General features: G+C 53.7%; 1 protein-coding gene across 5 annotated transcripts in view; it reads left to right on the forward strand.

Annotated features, from left to right (window-relative positions):
- The window catches only part of CLIP2 (CAP-Gly domain containing linker protein 2), an 89,348-nt gene extending 69,657 nt beyond the window's left edge, over nucleotides 1-19,691 (forward strand). For all 5 annotated transcript variants that reach the window (XM_085016840.1, XM_021086342.2, XM_021086340.2 and 2 more), the window contains 7 exons: nucleotides 2,325-2,382; nucleotides 7,253-7,336; nucleotides 8,262-8,418; nucleotides 11,729-11,888; nucleotides 13,552-13,743; nucleotides 14,031-14,093; nucleotides 17,809-19,691. In XM_085016840.1, the coding sequence (XP_084872966.1) occupies nucleotides 2,325-2,382; nucleotides 7,253-7,336; nucleotides 8,262-8,418; nucleotides 11,729-11,888; nucleotides 13,552-13,743; nucleotides 14,031-14,093; nucleotides 17,809-17,820 (726 nt within the window). In that variant the 3' untranslated portion in view covers nucleotides 17,821-19,691. The remainder of the gene's footprint in view (nucleotides 1-2,324; nucleotides 2,383-7,252; nucleotides 7,337-8,261; nucleotides 8,419-11,728; nucleotides 11,889-13,551; nucleotides 13,744-14,030; nucleotides 14,094-17,808) is intronic.
- Nucleotides 19,692-20,911: the final 1,220 nt, after the last annotated feature.

The following is a 20,911-nucleotide window of genomic DNA, read 5'->3' on the forward strand; positions in this document are numbered from 1 at the left end:
TCCTGCGGAGACTGAGCAATGGTTTGGCAGCCACTTTCCCGGGGGTGGGGGTCCCCAGAGCGGGCTCTGGAAGACTGGAGGGGCGTGACCCTGGAGCGGCTGCCGCTGCCACCAGGGTTGGTCTTGCTCCAAATCTAGAGGCCGAGACCCCAGGTAGTGTGGGCGTGTCTCTAGCAGGGCCCGGGAAGGGCCTCGTGAGTGGCTCTGGGCCCCACACCCGGTGTAGGTCCTACGATGCCCCACCTCACCTCGGCAACCTCACCTCGACACCCTCAAGGTCCATGTTGGCTCATTTCATTGATGAGCAAACCCAGACTCCAAGGCAGGGCACCTTTCCCACGGCTTCTTGGCCACCCGTGGCAGGGCTCATGCCCAACCCCACCGCCAAAGGGCTGACAGGGGGCGCCCAGGAGGACAAGGTCAAACCGCATAGGAGGGGACAGTTTGCCGCAAGATCATTGCTTATGTATCAGCCCTGGGAGTTCTTGAGCTTCTGATTCCCTTTGTACCAGAGTGTAACATTTGAGCAAGTGTTGAGGAGTTCCACGGCCAGGGCGTGCCTTTTCTGAGCCCCCAGTGCTCCTAGATGTGTTCTAGGCACGGAGAACAGTCTTGGAGTCCCCGATTCACCCCAGACACGTCCTGCTGTGCAGGCTTCTTCCGCCCCCGTCTGTCTCCTGGGGGGGACCGCTGCTTGCAGGTGTTCTCCAGAATCGAATCCCGGGCAGAGGGGAAGGGAGGAGCCCCAGGTTAGCCGTGTGCACGTGGCCTGATTGGCTGCTCAGGGCAGGGGGGTCCCTTAGGACCCCAGGACCTGGACTCCCTTCGCAGGGGAGGTCTGGGGCTGTTGTGGTTCCACCTGGTGGCCCACTGTCCCTTGGTCACAGCCCTCAGGCCAAAGAGTGGATGGTCAGGAATGTCCGTCTCTTGACTTCCACACGCACGGGGCCTTGGTCTGGACCCACTGCCTCTCAGATTCAAAAGTTTAAGTCCAGGGACAACTCAGTTTTTGGTTTCAAGTAGTAAGTATGGGAATTTTTATTTTTATTTTTTTTATTTATTTTATTTTTATTTTTTGGGTTTTTTTTTTTTTTTTTTTTTTTTTTTGTCTTTTATGGCCACACCCATGGAGCTGCATATGGAGGTTCCCAGGTGAGGGGTCCATTTGGAGCTGTAGCCTCCGGCCTACACCACAGCCACAGCAATGCGGGATCTGAGCCATGTCTGCAACCTGCACCACACCTTGCGGCAACACTGGATCCTTAACCCACTGAGCGAGGCCAGGGATCGAACCCGTGTCCTCATGGATCCTAGTCGGGTTTGTTACCACTGAGCCATGATGCGAACTCCTATTTTTATTTGTTATTATTCCTCTGGCAGACTGCAGACTCAGAGCACAGCCAGCTTGGGCAGGAGGCTGGAAACGTCTGCCAGGAAGCAGCGAGGAGCCTGTTGGTGTTTGCCATGCAGATTTTTTTTTCTTAGTTGATCTGTTCTTTGGCTTTTTTTTTTTTGGCTGTGCCCGAGCCATGTGGAAGTTCCAGAGCCACAGTAGTGACAACATTGAGTCCTTAACCACTAGGCCACCAGGAAATTCCCTGGATTTATTTGTTTATTTATTTATTTATTCAGTCTTTTTAGGGCCGCACCTGAGGCATGTGGACGTTTCCAGGCTTGGGGTCACATCGGAGCTGTAGCTGCCAGTCTACACCACAGATCTGAGCCATGTCTTTGACCTTTACCACAGCTCCCGGCAACACTGGATTGTTTAACTCACTGAGTGAGGCCAGGGATCAAACCCTCATCCTCATGGATACTAGTCGAGTTTGTTACAGTTGAGCCACAACAGGGACTCCCTGGATTTATTTTTTACAAAGAAGCATTAGAAGGAAATAGCATTTCTTCCGGTCCCTCAGAGGCGGTCCTGGGCGTGCGCTGCACACGGTGCCCGTGACAGGCGGTGCTTGTTTTATGGACGGGAGACCGAGGCTGAGCGTCTGGCCTCTGGGTGATGATGGCAACAGATTCCTGGGACCCGTCTCTGTAGGTGTCCCGGGAAAGGAGATGGCTGTTCGATACGATAGACGTTTGCAAAAAGGCAAGGGTCGGAGGTGGTTGCAGGGAAGGTTCGTAAGCAGCCCGGGGCAGGTGGGGGCCACCAGGAACGGGGGGGGGGGGGATCCTCTTGTCAGGAAAGCCACACCAAGGACATCCGTGCTCCCTGCCGCATTGCGGCCCCAAAAGTCTCCTGGAATCGGGGAGAGGTGGGCTGGTTGGGGCCGAGCCGGGGAGGCGAGGGTCCCCTTACACGGCTCTCCTTTCAGATGATCGAGTCCAATGACATTTCAGGAGAGAAGATAAGGATGAAGGAGGCTGTGGAGGGTGAGTGGCCGCCCAGCCGGGCCGGATGTGGGGCTTTGGGGAAAGGCTGGTTGGCTCTGCCTCCGAGCTGGCTCCCACTCAAGCAATTTGCATTGCTTGCTGTTTGGTGAGAGTGGCCTACTGTGTGCACCAGCCACTCACCCCCGACCTGGGTGAGGAGGGCGGAGCCTCAGTTTTTGGAGTTGGCTGATTTTGTGTTTGTTTGTTTGTTTTGTCTTTTTGCCTTTTTCTAGGGCCACTCCGAGGCACATGGAGGTTCCCAGGCTAGGGGTTTAATCAGAGCTGTAGCCGCCGGCCTACACCACAGCCACAGCAACGCCGGATCCTTAACCCACTGAGCAAGGCCAGGGATCAAACCTGTAACCTCATGCTTCTTAGTCAGATTTGTTAACCACTGTGCCTTGATGGGAACTCCCTGATTTTTTTTTTTTTTTTTTTTTTTTTGGCCACATCCGTGGCACACACAAGTTCCCAGGCCAGGGATCGAACCTGTGCTACAGCAGTGACAACGCTGGATCCCCAATGCTCTGCACCACTGGGGAACTCCTGGGTTTTTGGTTTGTTTGGTTTTTTTTTGCTTTTTAGAGCCGCACCCACGGCATGTGGAGGTTGCCAGGCTAGGGGTGTAATCGGAGCTACAGCTGCCGGCTTATACCACAGCCACAGCAATGCAGGATCCGAGGCGCATCTGCAACCTACCCCACAGCTCATGGCAACGCCAGATCCTTAACCCACTGAGTGAGGCCAGGGATCAAACCCAAAACCTCATGGTTCCTAGCTGGATTCATTTCTGCTTCACCACGACGGGAACTCCTGGTTTTGTTATTTTAAAAATAGAGATAAACTGCAGATGGTTCAGGAGTTCCCACTGTGGCTCAGTGGGGATGAATCTGACGAGGAACCATGAAATGTGATCCCTGGCCTCGCTCAGTGGGTTAAGGATCCGGCGTTGCTGTGAGCTGTGATGTAGGTCACAGACGTGGCTTGGATCCCATGTTGCTGTGGCTGTGGTGTAGGCCAGCGGCTTTAGCTCCAATTCGATCCCTAACCTGGGAACCTCCATATGCCTCAGGTGTGCAGCCCTAAAAAAGACAAAAAAAACAAAGACAAAAACAAAAAAAAACCTTCAGATGGTTCAAAGGTCATTTGGTGAAGCATCCTCTGTTCCCTAGTTACCTCCCCACTGGCACAGTGTCGTCCACCTCCTGTCTCCTTTCCAGAGATGGCTTGTGCACACGCACACACGAACGCACACACACAGAGGTGACACAGGTGCCGCCTCGCCTCCCACAGGGTTTGAGCCCCTTGTTTTGTTTTCCATTTAACACCGTGTCTTGAAGACGGCTCCCGGTCCCTGCCTTCTTTAACATGTGCAGAGCATCCGGGCGTGTGGCACTGCCATCCTGTGTGTAGCTGCCAGATCATAGGTTGATGCGGGTTTTCATCTATTGCAAACACTGCCGGAGGGTAACACCTTGCCCGTCATTGGGCTCAACCAACTTTAACTCCCGCCTGCGATGGTTGAAAGTATGGTTCCCCACAAGCCTCACCCACGAAATATTTCCCCACACCTTGTGATCTTTGCCAGTCTGAACGGTAAAAGATGTTACCTGATGTAACTTCAACCTTCCCTTCTCTTGATACAGATGAAGCGCCGTTTCCATTTCTCCTTGCGTCCTTTGCCCATTTTTTCCCTGTTGGGTTATTGATCTTTTTGTGGATTTTTAGAAGAAATTTATACCTGACACTGCAAACGTTTCCCCCCCGTTTATGGTTTGTCTCTTGACTCCTCTCCCGGTGGTGTTTGCCATGCAGATCTTTAAAAATCAATCCTTTCTTTTGGGGTTTACTGTTCTTAAAATGTATCCCATAGTTTCTTCTAGTAACTTTTAAGTTCCATTTTCTGTGTTTAAATCTCTGGTCCTTTTAGAATACTCCCTTCTCTGAGGTGTGAGGTGGTCTAGTGGTTAGGATTCAGTGCTTTCACCACCGCAGCCTGGGTTCAGTCCCTTATTGGGAACTGAGATCCCACATCAAGCTGCTGCACACTGCAGCCAAAAACAAAGAAGTTTTTTAAAAAGGGTGTAAGGTGGGAGTTCCCATTGTGGCACAGCGGAAATGAACCCAACTGGTATCCATGAGGAGGGGGGTTCAATCCCTGGCCTTGCTCACAGGGTTAAGGACCTGGCGTTGCCGTGAACTGTGGTGTGGGTTGCAGACACGGCTCAGATCTGGAGTGGCTGTGGCTGTGGCTGTGGCTGGCAGCTGCAGCTCTGATTTGACCTCTAGCCTGGGAACTTCCACATGCTGCTGGTGTGACCCTAAAAAGCAAAAAAAAAAAAAACAAGGTGTGAGGCAAAGATGCATTTTTATTCTTTTCCCAAGAATACCCACTTCTCCCAACACTATTTTTGAAAAAACTCATCTCCTTGTCTCCACTGATGTGCATTAACCAGACTCACCATCTTTAAATTCCATCAGGAGATTGACTCTATTTCTAGACTTCCAGTTCCTTCCCAGTGACCTATCTATCTGTTCGTGTGCCAATTCTATAATGTTTTAAAGCTTTGTTTCTATTTTAATTTTTGGCAGGGCTAGTCTTTCCTGCTCTGCTTTTTCAAAATTCTTTTGGCCATTCTTTTTTTTTTTTTTAAATCAAGCCAATATTAATATAAAATAAAATTAATCATTTTAAAGTAAATAACTCAGCAGCAGTAGTACATTCACACGGCTGTGCAACTGCCACCTCCATCTAATTCCAAAACCTTCTCATCACTCCCAGAGGGAGCCCCGTATGCCTTATCAGTCACTCTCCATTTTCCCCTCACTGCTGTTGCTGACAACTGCTCGTCTGCTTTCTGTCTCCGTGGATTTGCCCATTCTAAACATTTCATGTAAATAGAATCATACAATATGTGGCCTTTTTCATCTCTGGCTTATTTCACTTAGCATGACGTGTTCAGGGTTCATCCGTGTTGTACCACGTGTCAGCACTTCCTTCCTGCTTGTGGCTGAGTAATACACCATCGTACGCGCACACCTCTTTCCATTTATCTGAGCCTTCAGTGGACGTTGGGGTTGTTTCCACCTTTTGGCTGTTGAGAATAGTGCTGCTATAAACATGCGTGTTCAGGAGTTCCCGTCGTGGCTCAGTGGTTAACGAACCCGACTAGCGTCCATGAGGACGCCGGTTTGATCCCTGGCCTCGCTCAGTGGGTTAAGGATCTGGCGTTGCCCTGAGCTGGGGCATAGGCCGGCAGCTGCAGCTCCAATTCGACCCTTAGCCTGGGAACCTCCGTATGGGGTGGGGTGCGGGCCTAAAAAGACAAAAAAATGCATGTTCAGGTACTTGATGGAGACCTGGTTTCAGCTCTTTGGGATACACACCTAGGAACAGAATTGTTGAGTCATATAATAATTCCATGTTTAACTCTTTTTTAAATTTCATCTTATGGCTGCACCTCTGGCACATGGAAATTCCCAGGCCAGGGGTTGAATCCAAGCCATAGCCGCGACCTATGCCGCAACCACGACAGTGCTGGATCCTTTAACCCTCGGTGCTGGACCAGGGATTGAACCCATGCCTCTGCAGCAACCCAAGCTACTGCAGTCGGATTCTTAATGCACTGTGCCATGGCAGGAACTCCCACGCTTGACTCTTTGAAGTTTTTTGCTAAACTCTCTTGCTTATTTTTCCAAGTGATTGTATTTTATTTTTATTTATTTATTTATTTTTTAGGGCTGCACCCACGGCATGTGGAGGTTCCCAGGCTAGGAGGCGAATTGGAGATGTAGCCACTGGCCTACACCACAGCCACAGCAATGCCAGCTCCAAGCTGCGTCTACAACCTGCGCTACAACTCATGGCAATGCCAGATCCTTGACCCACTGAGCAAGGCCAGGGATCGAACCTACTTCCTCATGGATGCTAGTCAGATTCATTTCCTCTGAGCCACGACGGGAACTCCTCCAAGTGATTTTATTTATTTTTTTAATTTTTTTATTTTTTTTGTCTTTTTGTCTTTTGTTGTTGTTGTTGTTGCTGCTATTTCTTGGGCCGCTCCCGCGGCATATGGAGGTTCCCAGGCTAGGGGTTGAATCGGAGCTGTAGCCACTGGCCTGCTGTTGCCAGAGCCACAGCAACGCGGGATCCAAGCCATGTCTGCGACCTACACCACAGCTCACGGCAACGCCGGATCGTTAACCCACTGAGCAAGGGTGGGGACCGAACCCGCAACCTCATGGTTCCTAGTCGGATTCGTTAACCACTGCGCCACGACGGGAACTCCTCCAAGTGATTTTAGAATCAGCTTATCTAGTTCCATAACAATTAAAATCTGGTTGGCATTTTTATTGGCATTATGTTGAATTGATAAATTAACTGGTGGAAAGTCAGTGTCGTTCTAGCACTGCCCGTGCGTCTTTTTTTTTTTTTTTTGGCCACACCCACAGCGTGCGGAAGTTCCGTCACCACAGCAGCAACCCGAGCCGCAGCAGTGACAATGCTGGATCCCTAACCCACTGAGCCGCCCAGGAACGGCTTCGTGCGTCTCTCTCATGACTGTTGGGAGACTCTCCGCTATTGAATGCACTTGGCCAAGTGGCATGGGCAGGGCTGTTTTAATCCCTATTTTTCACTTGAGGGAACTGAGACCCTCGGAGTTAAGTTGTCCCAAATCTCACCATCCTGGCACCTCTCCTTCAGGGCAGGTTACCCAGAGGGGCAGCTGGCGTGAAGAAGAATTTGGACTCTCAAGGCCACATGTGACCCCCTTTTAGGGTTTTTATAGGAGGGCCACCCGCTTGCCCCCTGGACTGCAGGGCTGGCCCTGGACAGTTGATGGCCACTCATCTCTCCCTCTTCCCCCAGGCCTGCAGGACAAGCTGAACAAGAGGGACAAAGAGGTGACAGCCTTAACATCCCAGACCGAGATGCTCAGGGCCCAAGTAAGTGGTAAGTCTCCCCACCGCAGGGCAGATGCAGGGCTTTCGCTGCCCGGCCAGCGCCGAGCGGGTGGCACCAGATCAGGATGCCCTCCCTGACTCTGCCTGGAGGAGAAGGTGGCCTGGCCCCGATCGTGAGCGCTGGGCGTCTGCTTGGGCAGAGGTGGGGCTGAGGGGAAGCGTGGCCCACGCTCGGTCCGTTATAACCAGGGGCCCTCGCCAGCCTCTCTCCCCAGCAGTGGGTCTGTGTTCTGAAATCCGTCACGAGTCCCCTCGGGGCTTGAAGACCTTAGGGTTCAGCCTCCCGTCCCTGCGGTTCCGGGTTTGGGCACCAGCCCCTAAAGAAACGCCTGGCTTTCAGAATTGGGGGGAGGGACCCTGGCTGCAGCCAAGGGCCAGGCACGTGGAACGAGGCCAGAATGGAGCCTGGGGAAGAGGCAGGGCGTCTGGAATCTATGACTCGGTGACAAGCTGGCCCTGCTTCGGGTCCGCCAGGACGCCAGTGGTGGTGTCCGTGAGACGGACCACATCCCGAGAAATGGTTCCCACCCTGGCTCCCATCCGCTTCTCATCACGTTCACGTGGCGTAGTCGGTCCCTCAAAGGTCAGTTGACCTCAGATTCCTCCGGGGACAAGGCGAAGATTCAGCTTCTCCGTGTCCGGCAACAGTGTCAACGCCCAGGCTCCGACTCGGGAAGGGTGGTCTGCTTTCCTGGCACCGGAGGCCCCGTTGCTCTGGGGGGACTGCTTCTCATAGTGGCCCCTCTTGGCCCCTTGCTGCCTGACCCCCCCCCCCCAGGACCAGAGAGGCCCACTCAGTGGAGTGTCCCTGGGACCCCCGGGGACACCTGCTCCCTGCCTGGGACTTGGCCATGGGACAGGTTCCCATGGCCATCCCAACCCTCTTCCCCACCCACCCTGCCTGGCGCCCTCAGCACTGGAGGGCAAGTGCAGGTCCGGGGAGAAGAAGGTGGACGCCCTCCAGAAGGAGAAGCGGCGCTTGGAGGCCGAGCTGGAGGCCGTGTCCCGCAAGACCCACGACGCCTCGGGCCAGCTGGTCCTCATCAGCCAGGAGCTGCTCAGGAAGGAGCGGTGAGTCAGCCGAGGGCCGAGTGGTCGGACCCACCCTCCCCCTGAGATTAGCCAGTCCTCTCCAGAGGGGGCAGCGCTAGACCCAGTGGACAGATGGCTGGCATCACCAGTGTTTACCCTGCCGTCCACTCCTAAGCCCCAATGAAGCCGCAGAATCCTTCTTCACACAGTTCTCCCAGTAGAGCTTATAAGGAGTGATTCCTGGAGTTCCCGCTGTGGCTCGGCAGGTTAAGAACCTGACAGAGTGTCTGTGAGGTTGCAGGTTCAATCCTTGGCTTTGCTCAATGGGTTAAGGATCTAGCAGTGCTGCCAGCTGTGGCTTGGAGCTGGCATTGTTGCTATAGCCTGGGAACTTCCATAGGGCGCAGGTGGGGCCCTAAAAACAAACAGATGAAAAAGATGAGTGGTTCCCAAACATGGTAGTCTTGGGTACCCCTATAAACTCTTAAATACTATTGAGGGTTCCCAAGGAGCTTTTGTGTATTTATTCTTTATTTACTATAGTATAAATTAACACAGAAATTTAAAATATTAATCCATTGAAAAATAATAGCATACCGATCGCATGTAACATGGATTACATTCTTTTGATAAAGATTAACTGTTTTCCAAACAAAAAGTATTTAGTCAGAAGAGTGGCACTCTTTCACAGTTTTGCAGATTTCTTGAATGTTCCTTTAAAGGAAGACGGCTGAAGATTCTTTTATCTTCTTCTGCATTTAGTCTTTGCAATTTGTTGTTTTGGTTGAAATACATTAGGAAAATCTGGCCTCACGTGGAGATGTAGTTAGAAAAAAGGGGAGTATTTTAATATCCTTTTCAAATAATAATGATTGTTATTATTTTGCTTTTTAGAGCCGCACCCACTGCATATGGAAGTTCCCAGGCTAGGGGGTCAAATCGGAGCTGCAGCTGCCAGGCCTGCACCACAGCCACAGCAATGCTGAATCCATGCTGTGTTTGCGACCTACACCACAGCTCACAGCAACACCAGATCCTTAACCCACTGAGCAAAGCCAGGGATCAAACCCGTGTCCTCATGGATACTAGTCAGGTTTGTTACTGCTGAGCCATGATGGGAACTCCCCCTTGGTTATTTTTTTTATGCCCAGTTCATGGACATGATTCATCAGCCCCTGTCAGCCCCTGAGTTAAAGGAATCTTGTTGAAGTACAAGCATATTTTCATGAAGAAAATGCTGTCTTCTCATCTCCCTTCCTACACACCTGATGTACAAATTGGGAATTTTTATGAAACTCTCTAGAAAACGTGATCCTGCCCCGGGCAGGGGGTGGGATGGGGGTTAAAAAGATGCGGCAAGCTAACTTGGGAACATTCCCTTCCTGGCAGGAATGAATATCACCGCCGGGGGCCCCACCCCGTCAGGGTTCCGCTGCTTCTTGCTCCCTGTCTCCTCCCCTGTCCAAATCAGATATTTCATTCCCGGCACTCAGCCCACTCTCCCCTCCTCTGAGGAGTCTGTCTTGCTGCCATCCACACGCTCATTCCTTTCCATCTCTCATCATTCATGCAATTCCTTCCTTCTGGAATACCACCTTCTTTTTGATCATTTCACTGGATCTGGTCCATTCTTCAAGGCTCAGCTCACAGCCCACCTCTTCCTTAAAACCCTCCTTGATTAATGTAGGCCACTATGAGCTCCTCCATGCTTCTGTGATGCTTAAGATAGGAGTGAGAAGTCAGCTAGGAATGTGTTGACAGATTTAAACAATAGAGATTTCTTTTTCTTATGTAAGAAATCTGGAGGTAGCTACGGCTGGCACTTGGCTCAGTGGCTCAAATTATCCGTGCCAACACCTCTCTCCTCTTAGACTCTCCCTCATGGTTGCAAGGTGGCTGCTGAAGCTCCAGCCATCACATTCATAGCAGGAAGAAGGAGGAAAAGGAAAGGGTCAGTGCCAGCCAACTTTCACTTTGTTCTTAACTGTTGATGGGCAGCTAGAGAGGGAGTTTTCCTGTCCTCTCTGGTAGATGCAGGCAAGGGAAAAAGCTTAGAAGGAGAGTGTCCTTTTCTCTCATCCTGTGCCCATGGAAGACACTGCCAATTGATCAGTGCACTCTTTTTCTGCAAAGCCCAGATGTGGCTTCCGAATCAAGGCAGGTACTGCCACTTGATTAAGAGTTGACGTGAGAACTAGAACTTGTTTGACACCAGGCATTTAAAATGTCTTGCCACATGAGCTGTCTTGGATACAGGTTTCTTTTTCTTTCTTTTTCTTTCTTTCTTTCTTTTTTTTTTCTGCTTTTTAGAGTCACACTTGCAGCATATGGAGGTTCCCAGGCTAGGGGTCGAATCGGAGCTGTAGCCGCCAACCTACACCACAGCCACAGCAACGCGGGATCTGAGCCGCGGCTGCAACCTACACCACAGCTCACGGCAACGCCGGATCCTTGACCCACTGAGCAAGGCCAGGGATTGTACCCGCAACCGCATGGTTCCTAGTCGGATTTGTTAACCACTGTACCATGACAGGAACTCCTAAATGTTCTACTCTTGATTTCATTTAATTAGTATTTTAAAAATTTATTTTATGGAGATAACATTGGTTTATAACATCATTAAGTGTCACATGTACAACATTGTATTTCTACCTCTATATTATTTGATATATATATATATATATATATATATTTTTTTTTTTTTTTTTTTTTTTTTTTGGCTGCACCTGAGACATATGGAAGTTTCCAGGCCAGGGATCGAATCCAGGCCCCAGCTGCTGACCTACCCAACAGCTGTGGCAATGCCAGATCCTTAACCCCCTGCACCAAGCAAGGATTGAACCTGTGCCTCAGCAGCAGACCGAGCCACTGCAGGGACAGTGCCAGATCCTTAACCCACTGTGCCACAGCAGGAACTCCTGTATTATTTAATTTTTAATTAAACAAATATATTCTCTTTAAAAAAAAAAAAACCTCAGGCGTTCCCTGGTGGCTCAGCAGCTTAAGGATCTGACATTGTCCCTGCTGTGGCTCTGGTTACTTTTGTGGCACAGGTTTGATCCCTGGCCAGGGGACTTCCCCATGCTGCTCATGTGACCAAAACCAAAAAAACTTCAAAACCATTCTGAGAAAGGCTAAGTTCTCTTGACTGTCCTGTCCCTGAACCCTGCCCCCTGTGATCAGATGGTTCCAGGCCTCACGTTTCCTCTCTGGCCCCTCCTGGCACAGATGCTGAGAAGCGCTGTCCCTTGGGGTAGCTAGTCTGTGGGCACTTGGCACCTTGTGGGGCATGGGAACAGAGGGGCCCGGGCTGACTGCAGCTGTTCTGTGTACCCCCACCCTCCTCCAGGAGCCTGAATGAATTGCGGGTGTTGCTGCTGGAGGCCAATCGCCACTCCCCGGGGCCTGAGAGGGATCTGAGCCGTGAGGTCCATAAGGCCGAGTGGCGGATCAAGGAGCAGAAACTCAAGGATGACATCCGGGGCCTGCGGGAAAAGCTGACCGGGCTGGTACGTGGAGAAGGGGGCGGCCTGAGAATGATGGAACGCCGGAACGGGGCCAGGGCTACCTGCTGTCAGGCCATGGAGACTGGTGACCTCCTGGAGCCACCCCAGGGACAGCCAAGTCACAGTGAGGGTTCATAGTCCTCTAGACCTGCAGGCAGAGTCAATGACGTGGCTATTGGGGGGCCATGGTGGCCCTTTTACAGACATCATGGCTGGCTGTGGGGCCGTCTGGGTGATGCAATGCAAAGGAAGACTTCCTAAGAATCTGGCCAGTCCAGAGGCAGCACCAGCTTCCGCCAGATGGTGAGCTTGCCGTCCAGGGAAGTAATCAACCAGTAATGATGATTCATGCATCAGTCTTGGGAAGGAGAGGGGAACAGGGGCCTGACTGAGTGGAGTTCTCAGAGGTAGGACCAGGGTAGGTGAGTGGTACTGGTTGCACAGGATGAAACCATCCCCGTGGTCAGTGTTCAGGATAAGCCTGTGGCCAGTTCCTGGGCCTGGTCAACTCCAGGGTGTGGACAGGATAGGGTCTGGGAGGACAGGCCTGCTGTCAGGAGAAGCTGCTCCGAAGCTCCTCACTGCCCTCCCGCCCAGCAACGTGGGTCCAGCCACACAGGAGGAGATGGAAGGAGAAGAGAGGCCTCCCAGGCAGGAGGGGACACAAGACCTGCCTGCAGCCGTGGGAGCAGCCTTGCACTGGCAAGGTTAAGGGAGAAGGGGCGTCACTCTGCTGCTCCCAGATCATGGGGACCATGGGTCCGGATGCGCTGTGACCTTCCAGGTCTGGCCACCAGGGGGCGGGGGTGAATACAGAACCCTCTGTGGGCCTCATGGTGCTGTGAATCTGGGTGTAACTCGGAAGCCTGGGGCTGTGGGGATTTGGGAGTCCTGATTCCGAGGCTTCCCCAGAACCATGTGGAAGGGGCAGAGCTGCCCTGGCTGTCTGTCTCCATGGGCCACAAGCCGGTCGAGTTTACATGTGACTGGCTGCCCCTTCCCCCAGGGCGGCCTGTCCCATGTCCCTGGTGAACTGTCCCCAGCACCACGGAGAACCAGGGATGGGCTTGGTGGTTAGAAACCTCCTGAAGTGAGGAAGGGTTGGGTAGAGGGTCAGAGCAGAGCAGAAGGACCTGGAAGCATCAGCCTAAGGGAGGCAGTTCAGGGAGGGTTTGTGCCAGAGCGAGGAGGCTGGTGAGCCAGGAGGCAGTACATCTCTGGGTACCATGGTGGCGGGCTCAGCTGTGGCGCCCTTGGAAGGTAACAGGTGTCCTGTGGGTGGAGGAAGGGTTCAGGGAATTAGGCTCTGGGTCTAGCGGGGAAGAGGAGGGACTCCCATGAGACAGCGTGGAGGGAGTGGGGGGCAGGGAGGGAATGCAAGAAGGAAAGAGGGGTTTCAGGACACGGAGAATATGAAGCATCTGATGGAAGCTGGGAATTCAAGGCAGGGGGGCAAGGAGGATGCTTCATCGAGGACCCTCAGGTGAGGGAGGGAGGCCCGCGGGCTCTGGTGATGCTCAGGCCTGGCCAAAGATGAGATGGGACAGAGGAGTTCCCTGCCTACGGGAGAGTCTGCGCTCTGGCAACGCGAACATGTGCGCGCACGCACACACGTACACGCGTACATGTGCACGTGCACGCTCTTCCTCTCCCCTGCCGCGTCCAGGACAAAGAGAAATCCCTGTCGGATCAGAGGCGCTACTCCCTTATTGACCCGTCCTCATCCTCGGCGCCCGAGGTCCTGCGGCTGCAGCACCAGCTCATGAGCACGGAGGATGCGCTGCGCAACGCGCTGGACCAGGCTCAGCAGGTGGAGAGGCTCGTGGAGGCCATGAGGAGCTGCCCCGACAAGCCCCAGGTGAGCTGCGTCTCACCCAGGTCCGCGGGGAGAGACCCAGCCCTGCCCCCAGGAGTCTCAGCCGAAGGGGTGCATGGCTTTATCCTGAGGAGCTCAGACCAAAGGCAGAGATGCGGCTTCGCCCAAAGAGCCTAGGTTTTCTGGGGTCTGGGGACCCCCATTCTGAAGCGCTCTGCTCGGTTTGGAGCCAGAGATGGTCCCGTCGGGAAGACCCCGCCATCTAGTGGGCGAACCAGGAAATGCTGCCCGGTGAACCTCACGCAGCGTCTTGCCCATGACTCTTACAGGCCATCAGCAATTCCGGTTCTGCAAACGGCATCCACCAGCAAGACAAGGCCCACAAGCAAGAGGTAAGGGGCACACTGGGCCCGGGGAGATGCTCTACCCTCCTATGACCCTCGCATGTAGGCACACTCCTCTGGAAAGGAAACTTTGAAAAGCCACCAAACATACAAAGATGCCTTTTGTAGGAGGCTTGGCACTAGGGTCGCTCATGGAGTGGGCCCTTGATTCATTACCATTGAATCAAGCGTAGTCAAACATGATTCAATTGCCATCCCGCCCTTTTGACCTTTCAAAAAAAATCGTATTATGAAGTAACACATGCCTATTGGGAAACTTGCAGGGGTAGTTTTCTATATATATATATATATATATATATATATATATATATATATATGAAAAAAATATATATAAAGAAGAAAATACTCACCAGTAGCCCTTCTACCCAGACATGAGCAAGGCTAATGTTTTTAAGTGACCACCTTCCTGCGGTTTGCTAAGTGTGTCTGCGCACGCATGCGTGCGTGCGTGTGTGTCCTCATTATTCACAGATTCCATACTTGCAAGCTTACCTACTCAATAACATTTATTTATTTATTTAGATATCATTTATTTTTAACCCCAAAATCATTAGGACACTTTTTTGGTCATTCGTGGACACGTGCAGAGCAGAGAAAAATTTAATAGCTCACTGTTCCCGCTCAAGCTGCAACTGGAACAAGGCCCTCTGCTGCCTTCTCCTAGAGCTCATTCTGCAAACACGTGTCCTTTTCACAGTCTATTTAGTAACACATTTTTCACATGTTCAAGCTTTTTGTCTTGGTGATTTCCGCTGTTCACAGTGGCCCCCAAGCGCCGTGCTGAAGAGTTAAGTCTGGTGTTCCTAAGTGCACGAAGACTGGGCCGTGCCTTCTAGAAAGTACTTGAGAGAAGCCTCCTGTAGGCATGAGTTATAGTGCTGCTGGCCTTGAGTTTAGTGTTATTGAGTCAACAGTGTGTATCCAGTGAGGGGTCTTTGAACAGAAGCACTCGTGAAACATGGGTGCGTGTGGAGGTGGGAGGTTTGCAGGAACCTTGTCTTCCCACCAGCAGCGATGGTTCAGTATTTGCTGGTTTTGTGGTGGCGTGACTTTACAGACTGGAACTCCTGCAAATAGTGAGAATTGTCACGTGTATATGTATATATATATGTCTGCAGGTGCGTGTATATATTAACTTAAAGCCTTTTTTTTTTTTGCTTTTTTTAGGGTTACACCCATAGCATATGGAGGTTCCCAGGCTAGGGGTCGAATTGGAGCTGTAGCCACCGGCCTACACCACAGCCACAGCAACACCGGATCCTTAACCGGGTTCGAGGCCAGGAATCGAACCCAAAATCTCATGGTTCCTAGTCAGATTCGCTCACCACTGAGCCGCAACAGGAACTCCTCCAAAGACATTTTTTATTGAAGTATCATTGATGTACGTACGTAAATGTTTTATTTGGCAATCATTTCAAACCGACAAAAAAGTTGCAAGAATAAAAACAGCATCTAGGGCCTCAGCTCTGCTCCCCCCCCCATAATATATTGTTAATATTCTGCCACATTTGCTTTATTTGTGGTTCTCCATGCGTAGATGTGTGTGATAATGCGTGTCATTATTTTTCTGAACGATTTGAATATCACTGCCTGTGTCATGGCCCTTCATCCTTCAGTCCATGGTTCCGGAGAGAAAGGATGTGATTTTACATAAACAGAGTACGGTTACCCACCTTAGCCAACGTGACGCTGATCCGAGATGTGTGGCTCCTCACGCTCCGTCCCCGTTTTCTTTTTCTTTTTTTTTTTTTTTGTCTTTTTAGCTATTTCTTTGGGCCGCTCTCACGGCATATGGAGGTTCCCAGGCTAGGGGTCGAATCGGAGCTGTAGCTGCCAGCCTACGCCAGAGCCACAGCAACGCGGGATCCGAGCCGCGTCTGCAACCGACACCACAGCTCACGGCAACGCCGGATCGTTAACCCACTGAGCAAGGGCAGGGACCGAACCCGCAACCTCAAGGTTCCTAGTCGGGTTCGTTAACCACTGCGCCACGACGGAAACTCCCGTCCCCGTTTTCTTCAGCTGACCCAGGAGCTTCTTCCCGGCTCCTGCCCCCTCGGTTCAGGATCCAGTCTGGGTTTAAACCAGCCCGTCGCATTTGCTTGTCATGTCTCTTCCTTGAATCTGGACCCTTTCCTCACCTGGGCGTTGATTTTTATGACGTTGACATTTGTAAGATACAGTCCTCCCTCCTTTTTTGTATAGAAGATTCCTCCCGTGCAGCTGGTGTGCTGGTTCCCGGCGGTGGGAGCCGGGTTCTACCGTTCAGGCTGGAACACTTGGTCAATGTCACGTTCTCCTCTGGGCCTCACGCCTGGGAAGCGGGACATCCGTCTGCCCTTCTTTCCTGCTGTTCGTTCTGGTCACCTGTCAAGGTGTTGTCCGAGTCAGTTCAGGGTCGCTTCCTAAGGAGTGTTAAGTGGAGACTCTCGAAGGCAGCGTGATGACCCGTCTCCCCCTGACCAGGCGCCGCCGGGGCTCGGCCTCCATTCCTGCCTCTTGCCCAGCCGGTCCTGACGGTGGTGGTTGCAAAGTAGCAGATAAATCATTTTAATAGAGCGGGTCGCGTGCTTTACAGTGTCACCTTTGTTGTTGTTTTTTTTTTTTTTATGAAATCTTTTCAGCATAAGCATTTTCTCTCTTCCTTAAGCAGTCTCTGTAAATTCTACATTTCATAAGATTGTGGGTGGAAAATTGATTTTCTGGAACTTCCTGGGCCTGACTCCCTTCCTGGGAAGGCCTTTGCCCCACGGTTATGTTTTAGGGGGTTGCCTGGTGGCCTCCACCCCACAGGTGACCCCTGGCACCCCCGCACAGTGCTCGAGCCCTCCCCAGGGTCCCAGGTGCCAGCCACATTAGGCCCTGTCCTTGGCTCAGTGTGTGACCTTGGGCCAGCGAGGCTGGGGCAGAGGAAGGAGCTGCGGCCACAGGCGCTCCCCTAGAGATGGGAGAGCCCTGGCCGCGGAGTCTGCCAAGGGCCTGGCCCTGTGGGTGAGGAACAGAAAGCTGGGCGAGCAGAAGAGGGGACCCCGCCTCGGGCCTGAGAGCAGGTGGGGGCGTGGGGCTGGCGGGGTTCTGTCTGCAGAGAAGCTGCCTGTGCTGGGTGCCCTGGGAGTTGATGCCCTTTCCTCGTGAGGCTTTGCTGTGAGGCACATGGGGCTTATGCTGGTTTATAGCCGAGAAAACCGAGGCTCAGAGTCTCAGCTCCCTTGTTCCTCTCCTCGGATCCAGCCTCCACACGGGCCTTCCGAGCGCTTTGTACAACCTACCTGCTCTCACCTCTTCCCCTCGACTTCCCATAAACTGCTCCCCACCGCCTCCTGTCTCTCCGAGCCCCAAATGCTCAGCAGAGAGGCTGCTCCTCGAGTTCTGTGGTGGCGCAGCGAGTTAAGGACCCGGCCGTGTCACTGCTGTGGCTCTGGTTGCAGCTGTGGCGAGGGTTTCATCCCTGGCCCTGGAACTTCTGCACATTGTGAGCACAGCTCCCCCCCCAAAAAAAAAGAGCGAGAGAGAGAGAGAGAGAGAGAGAGAGAGAGAGAGACTGCTTCAGCCTCAGGGCCTTTGCACATGCTGTTCCTTCTACTTGGCACAGGTGGGTTCTGCTCCCCCAGCCCGCCCTGCTCCCTTTCCTACCTGAGTCACCTCTCCCACTTGTCCCTAAGCTTCCTGTGCCACTTGCTGATCAAGCCCTTACTCTCTCCAGGACAAGCACTGACCCTGAGGGACACTGTGGAGCGGCCCAGTCCACACCAGAGCCCCTCCGGCCTGCCCTGGTGGCGCCCCCTCCAGGCAGGGGCCAGAACTGTCGCTTTGCCGAGAGCAGTGTTTGTAAAGATACCCGCGGACAATCCCCCACCCGACCCCCTGCCGGACCAGGAGGCTTCCTCAAGCCCGACCTTCCACAGAGAGCGGTACAGCCCCGGCCAGGCCCCGGGACCTTCGGACTGGACATCCAGCAGCTTCTGGAGTTGGTTTGGGGAGGCCAAGTGATCCGGCCAGGCCCCTCTCCCTGGGAGCTGCCCGAGGACCATCCTGGCCCCCCCTTTGTTCCCCGCTTCTCCTGGATCCCTCCCAGACCCCAAGAGCCATTGTCTGGGCCAGGCGTTGGCGGAGGGCCCCAGCTTCCTGCAGGCACCAAGGAGGGCGGCCCAGCCCTCAGGAGCTGCAGCCGCTTCCAGGCCAAGGCCATCCCCAGGGCTTCTTGTCCCCACATACTGAGCCTCTTTCAAAGAGTGGTACAAAGTCCCTGTGGCCCATCTGCCCAGTGAGGCCCCATGTTCAAAGTGCTGGGGGGCAAGGCCCTTCGTCCCCCACCCCAGCGCACACAGCTCCGAGCTGCTGGCCGGAGGGTGGTCACCAAGGCCAGAGCCACAGTATTAGGAGAGTTTGGAAGCCCCTCCCCTCCCCCCTCACTGCGGACCTGGCTTGGAGTTGGGGCGGGGCGGCCACAGGGGGCCCCAGAACCAGGGCTTGGTGTGTGTTTTGGCTGCTCAGTAACACGGTGTCCCCTGGGTTGACCTGATGTTCCAGAGCCGGGCCTCCCACCTGCCAAGGGGCCCACGCAGACCCCGACCCACGCACTCAAGGACCCTTGGCGCGCACACACTCAGAGGGGTCACGCGTGCACACATGCTGTGTGGGCAGGATGCTCAGGCCACGCGGATGCTCACCCTCAGGTTCCAGGACCAAGCCCTGGTCCAGGCTGGGTAGGGCTGTGACCGCACACACGGCAAACGCTCCTGCAACCTCACCGTGCACACACACAGCCCACTACACGTGGGTGAGCCTTCAGGGAGGCATGGGCCACGCGCACTCGTGAGACCACACATCCCAACAGCCCGCTTTCCGTCTTAGAAGGCCCCTGCCTGGGGCTTTTTAAAGCCCTGTCTCCTGTAGCCGAGAAATGAATCCAAGGATGATGCAGCAGGAAAAACCCACCCACCTCCCCGGTTTCCAACCCCCCCGACGGTCCTGCCACATGCGTGGTGGGAAAGTCAGCAGCGGCCCACACCCCCCACCTCTAGGGCTTCCAGCCTCCCCCAGCTCGGGGTATCCGCAGGGGCCTCTCCCACTGGGGGCTGGAGGTGGGGCCAAGGGTCCAGGAGTTCCCACCAGGACAGCTAAGCAGTTGGTGCCCTGGGAGCAGCCCAGGTAGCCTCTGAGTGCTCCTGTCCTTGCCCCAGAGCAGCCCACCTTGGGGGCGGCCAGTTAGGGCCCCCTCCGCTCTCCCTGTTGGCTTTCGGTAGCTCTTGCATGCGGTTTTATTAACAACAGTCTAGAAGCAACGCTGTAGTGGCTTAACTCAGAGGCAAATACTACTCTTGCCAGCAAAATCAGGCAGCTGCCCTGCCCACTGGAGACTGATTAGTCTACTAACAGCCAAAAGCCCACAGGAGTTGGGGCTGAGCCCCCGGGCGGGCTGGCAGGGGGCCAGTGCTTTCCCTGTGAGCCTCCACGCCTGCCCAGTGTGCGCTCAGCCATGCCCCCCCGAAGTCCTTCCGCACCCTTCCCTTCCCCAAAGTGGAATTGTTGAAAAGTGTGGCGAGTCTGTGCTCGAGACAATAAAGCTTGTGACTGAGGTCAGGACCCTGCGGTTTCTGTTTTTCTCTGTGCGCACCTTGGCTCCCTCAACCTCTCCCAGCTCACAGGCACCCTGGTGCCAGGGGTTGTTCTCAATCCTATTCCCGATGCACTGCCAACTAATTCTTACTCAAGTGTGAATGGCTGATGAGGCCTCACAAAGTCTGGTATGGAAGAAGTGTGGGACTGAGCTGCCTTGTTGGAGGAGAGGGAGTTCCCATTGTGGTGCAGTGGAAACGAACCCGACTAAGATCCATGAGGATGCGGGTTCGATCCCCGGCCTCGCTCAGTGGGTCAGCCATCTGGCGTTGCCATGAGCTGTGGTGTAGGTCACGGATGCAGCTCAGTTCTGGTGTTGCCGTGGCTGTGGTGTAGGCCAGCAGCTGTAGCTCTGATTCGACCCCTAGCCTGGGAACCTCCATACGCCGCTGTGGGTGTGGCCCTACCAAAAAAGAACAGGGAAAGAGAGAACCAGAGGCAGGGAGGGAGGGGCGCGGTGGAGGCTGGGAAGGCTGCCAGAGAAGCATGGGAAGGGGGTGGATTTGAATCTGCTGGGAGGTATAAGTGGGCGCCCAAGGAAAAATAATAAAGTTCTCCCCGATGTACAAAAGTCGTGATGGATCAGCTAATCCAAGTTTGATGAGAACACTTAGGGCTTCGTGAGCTAATTCTGTCTCCTGCAGCGAGATCTCTGTAGATCAAATGGTCAGCATTTTGCAAGCGTGATGGCCATTTGCAGGCTGTGCTGTGGGCGCCCCGTCCTCCCCACCGCCCCATGGAGACTGAGTGGGACTTGCGAGGTTGATGTGTCCGGCAGCTGGCGCACTCTGTCAGGCCCCGTGTCAGCAGAGTCCTGGAGAAGCGGCGGGACCGTCCACGGTGGCGGAGACTGGAAGGAGGGGCTGTGGGCGCAGCTGTGGACAGGGCTCAGGAAGCCCACGCGGGACTCGGCTGTGGGGAGGACCCCAGCGGGCGGCGTGGAAGGAGCTGGAGGGGCAGACACCCCGACTTCTCCACTCCCGTGGGCTGAACCCAAGCGGAGGCCAAGACAGGAGAGCCTCTTGGAGGCTGTAGAGGTCAGCCCCTGGGACCCAGGGTGCCCCGCGGGGTGCAGAGTGGGTCTGGGGTGGGGACAAGGAGCGCAGTCGACACAGTGTCTGTTGAAGACCGACCTGGGATGGATGTAAACCACATCCGACTCCGGCTTCTGCCCCCCAAATATGAAT

This window comes from Sus scrofa, chromosome 3 (genome assembly GCF_054392235.1).
Source record: "Sus scrofa isolate SSC_HxYL_T2T_F1_AM1 chromosome 3, Sscrofa_HxYL_maternal_Yorkshire_Landrace_v2.0, whole genome shotgun sequence".
NCBI lineage: Eukaryota > Metazoa > Chordata > Mammalia > Artiodactyla > Suidae > Sus > Sus scrofa.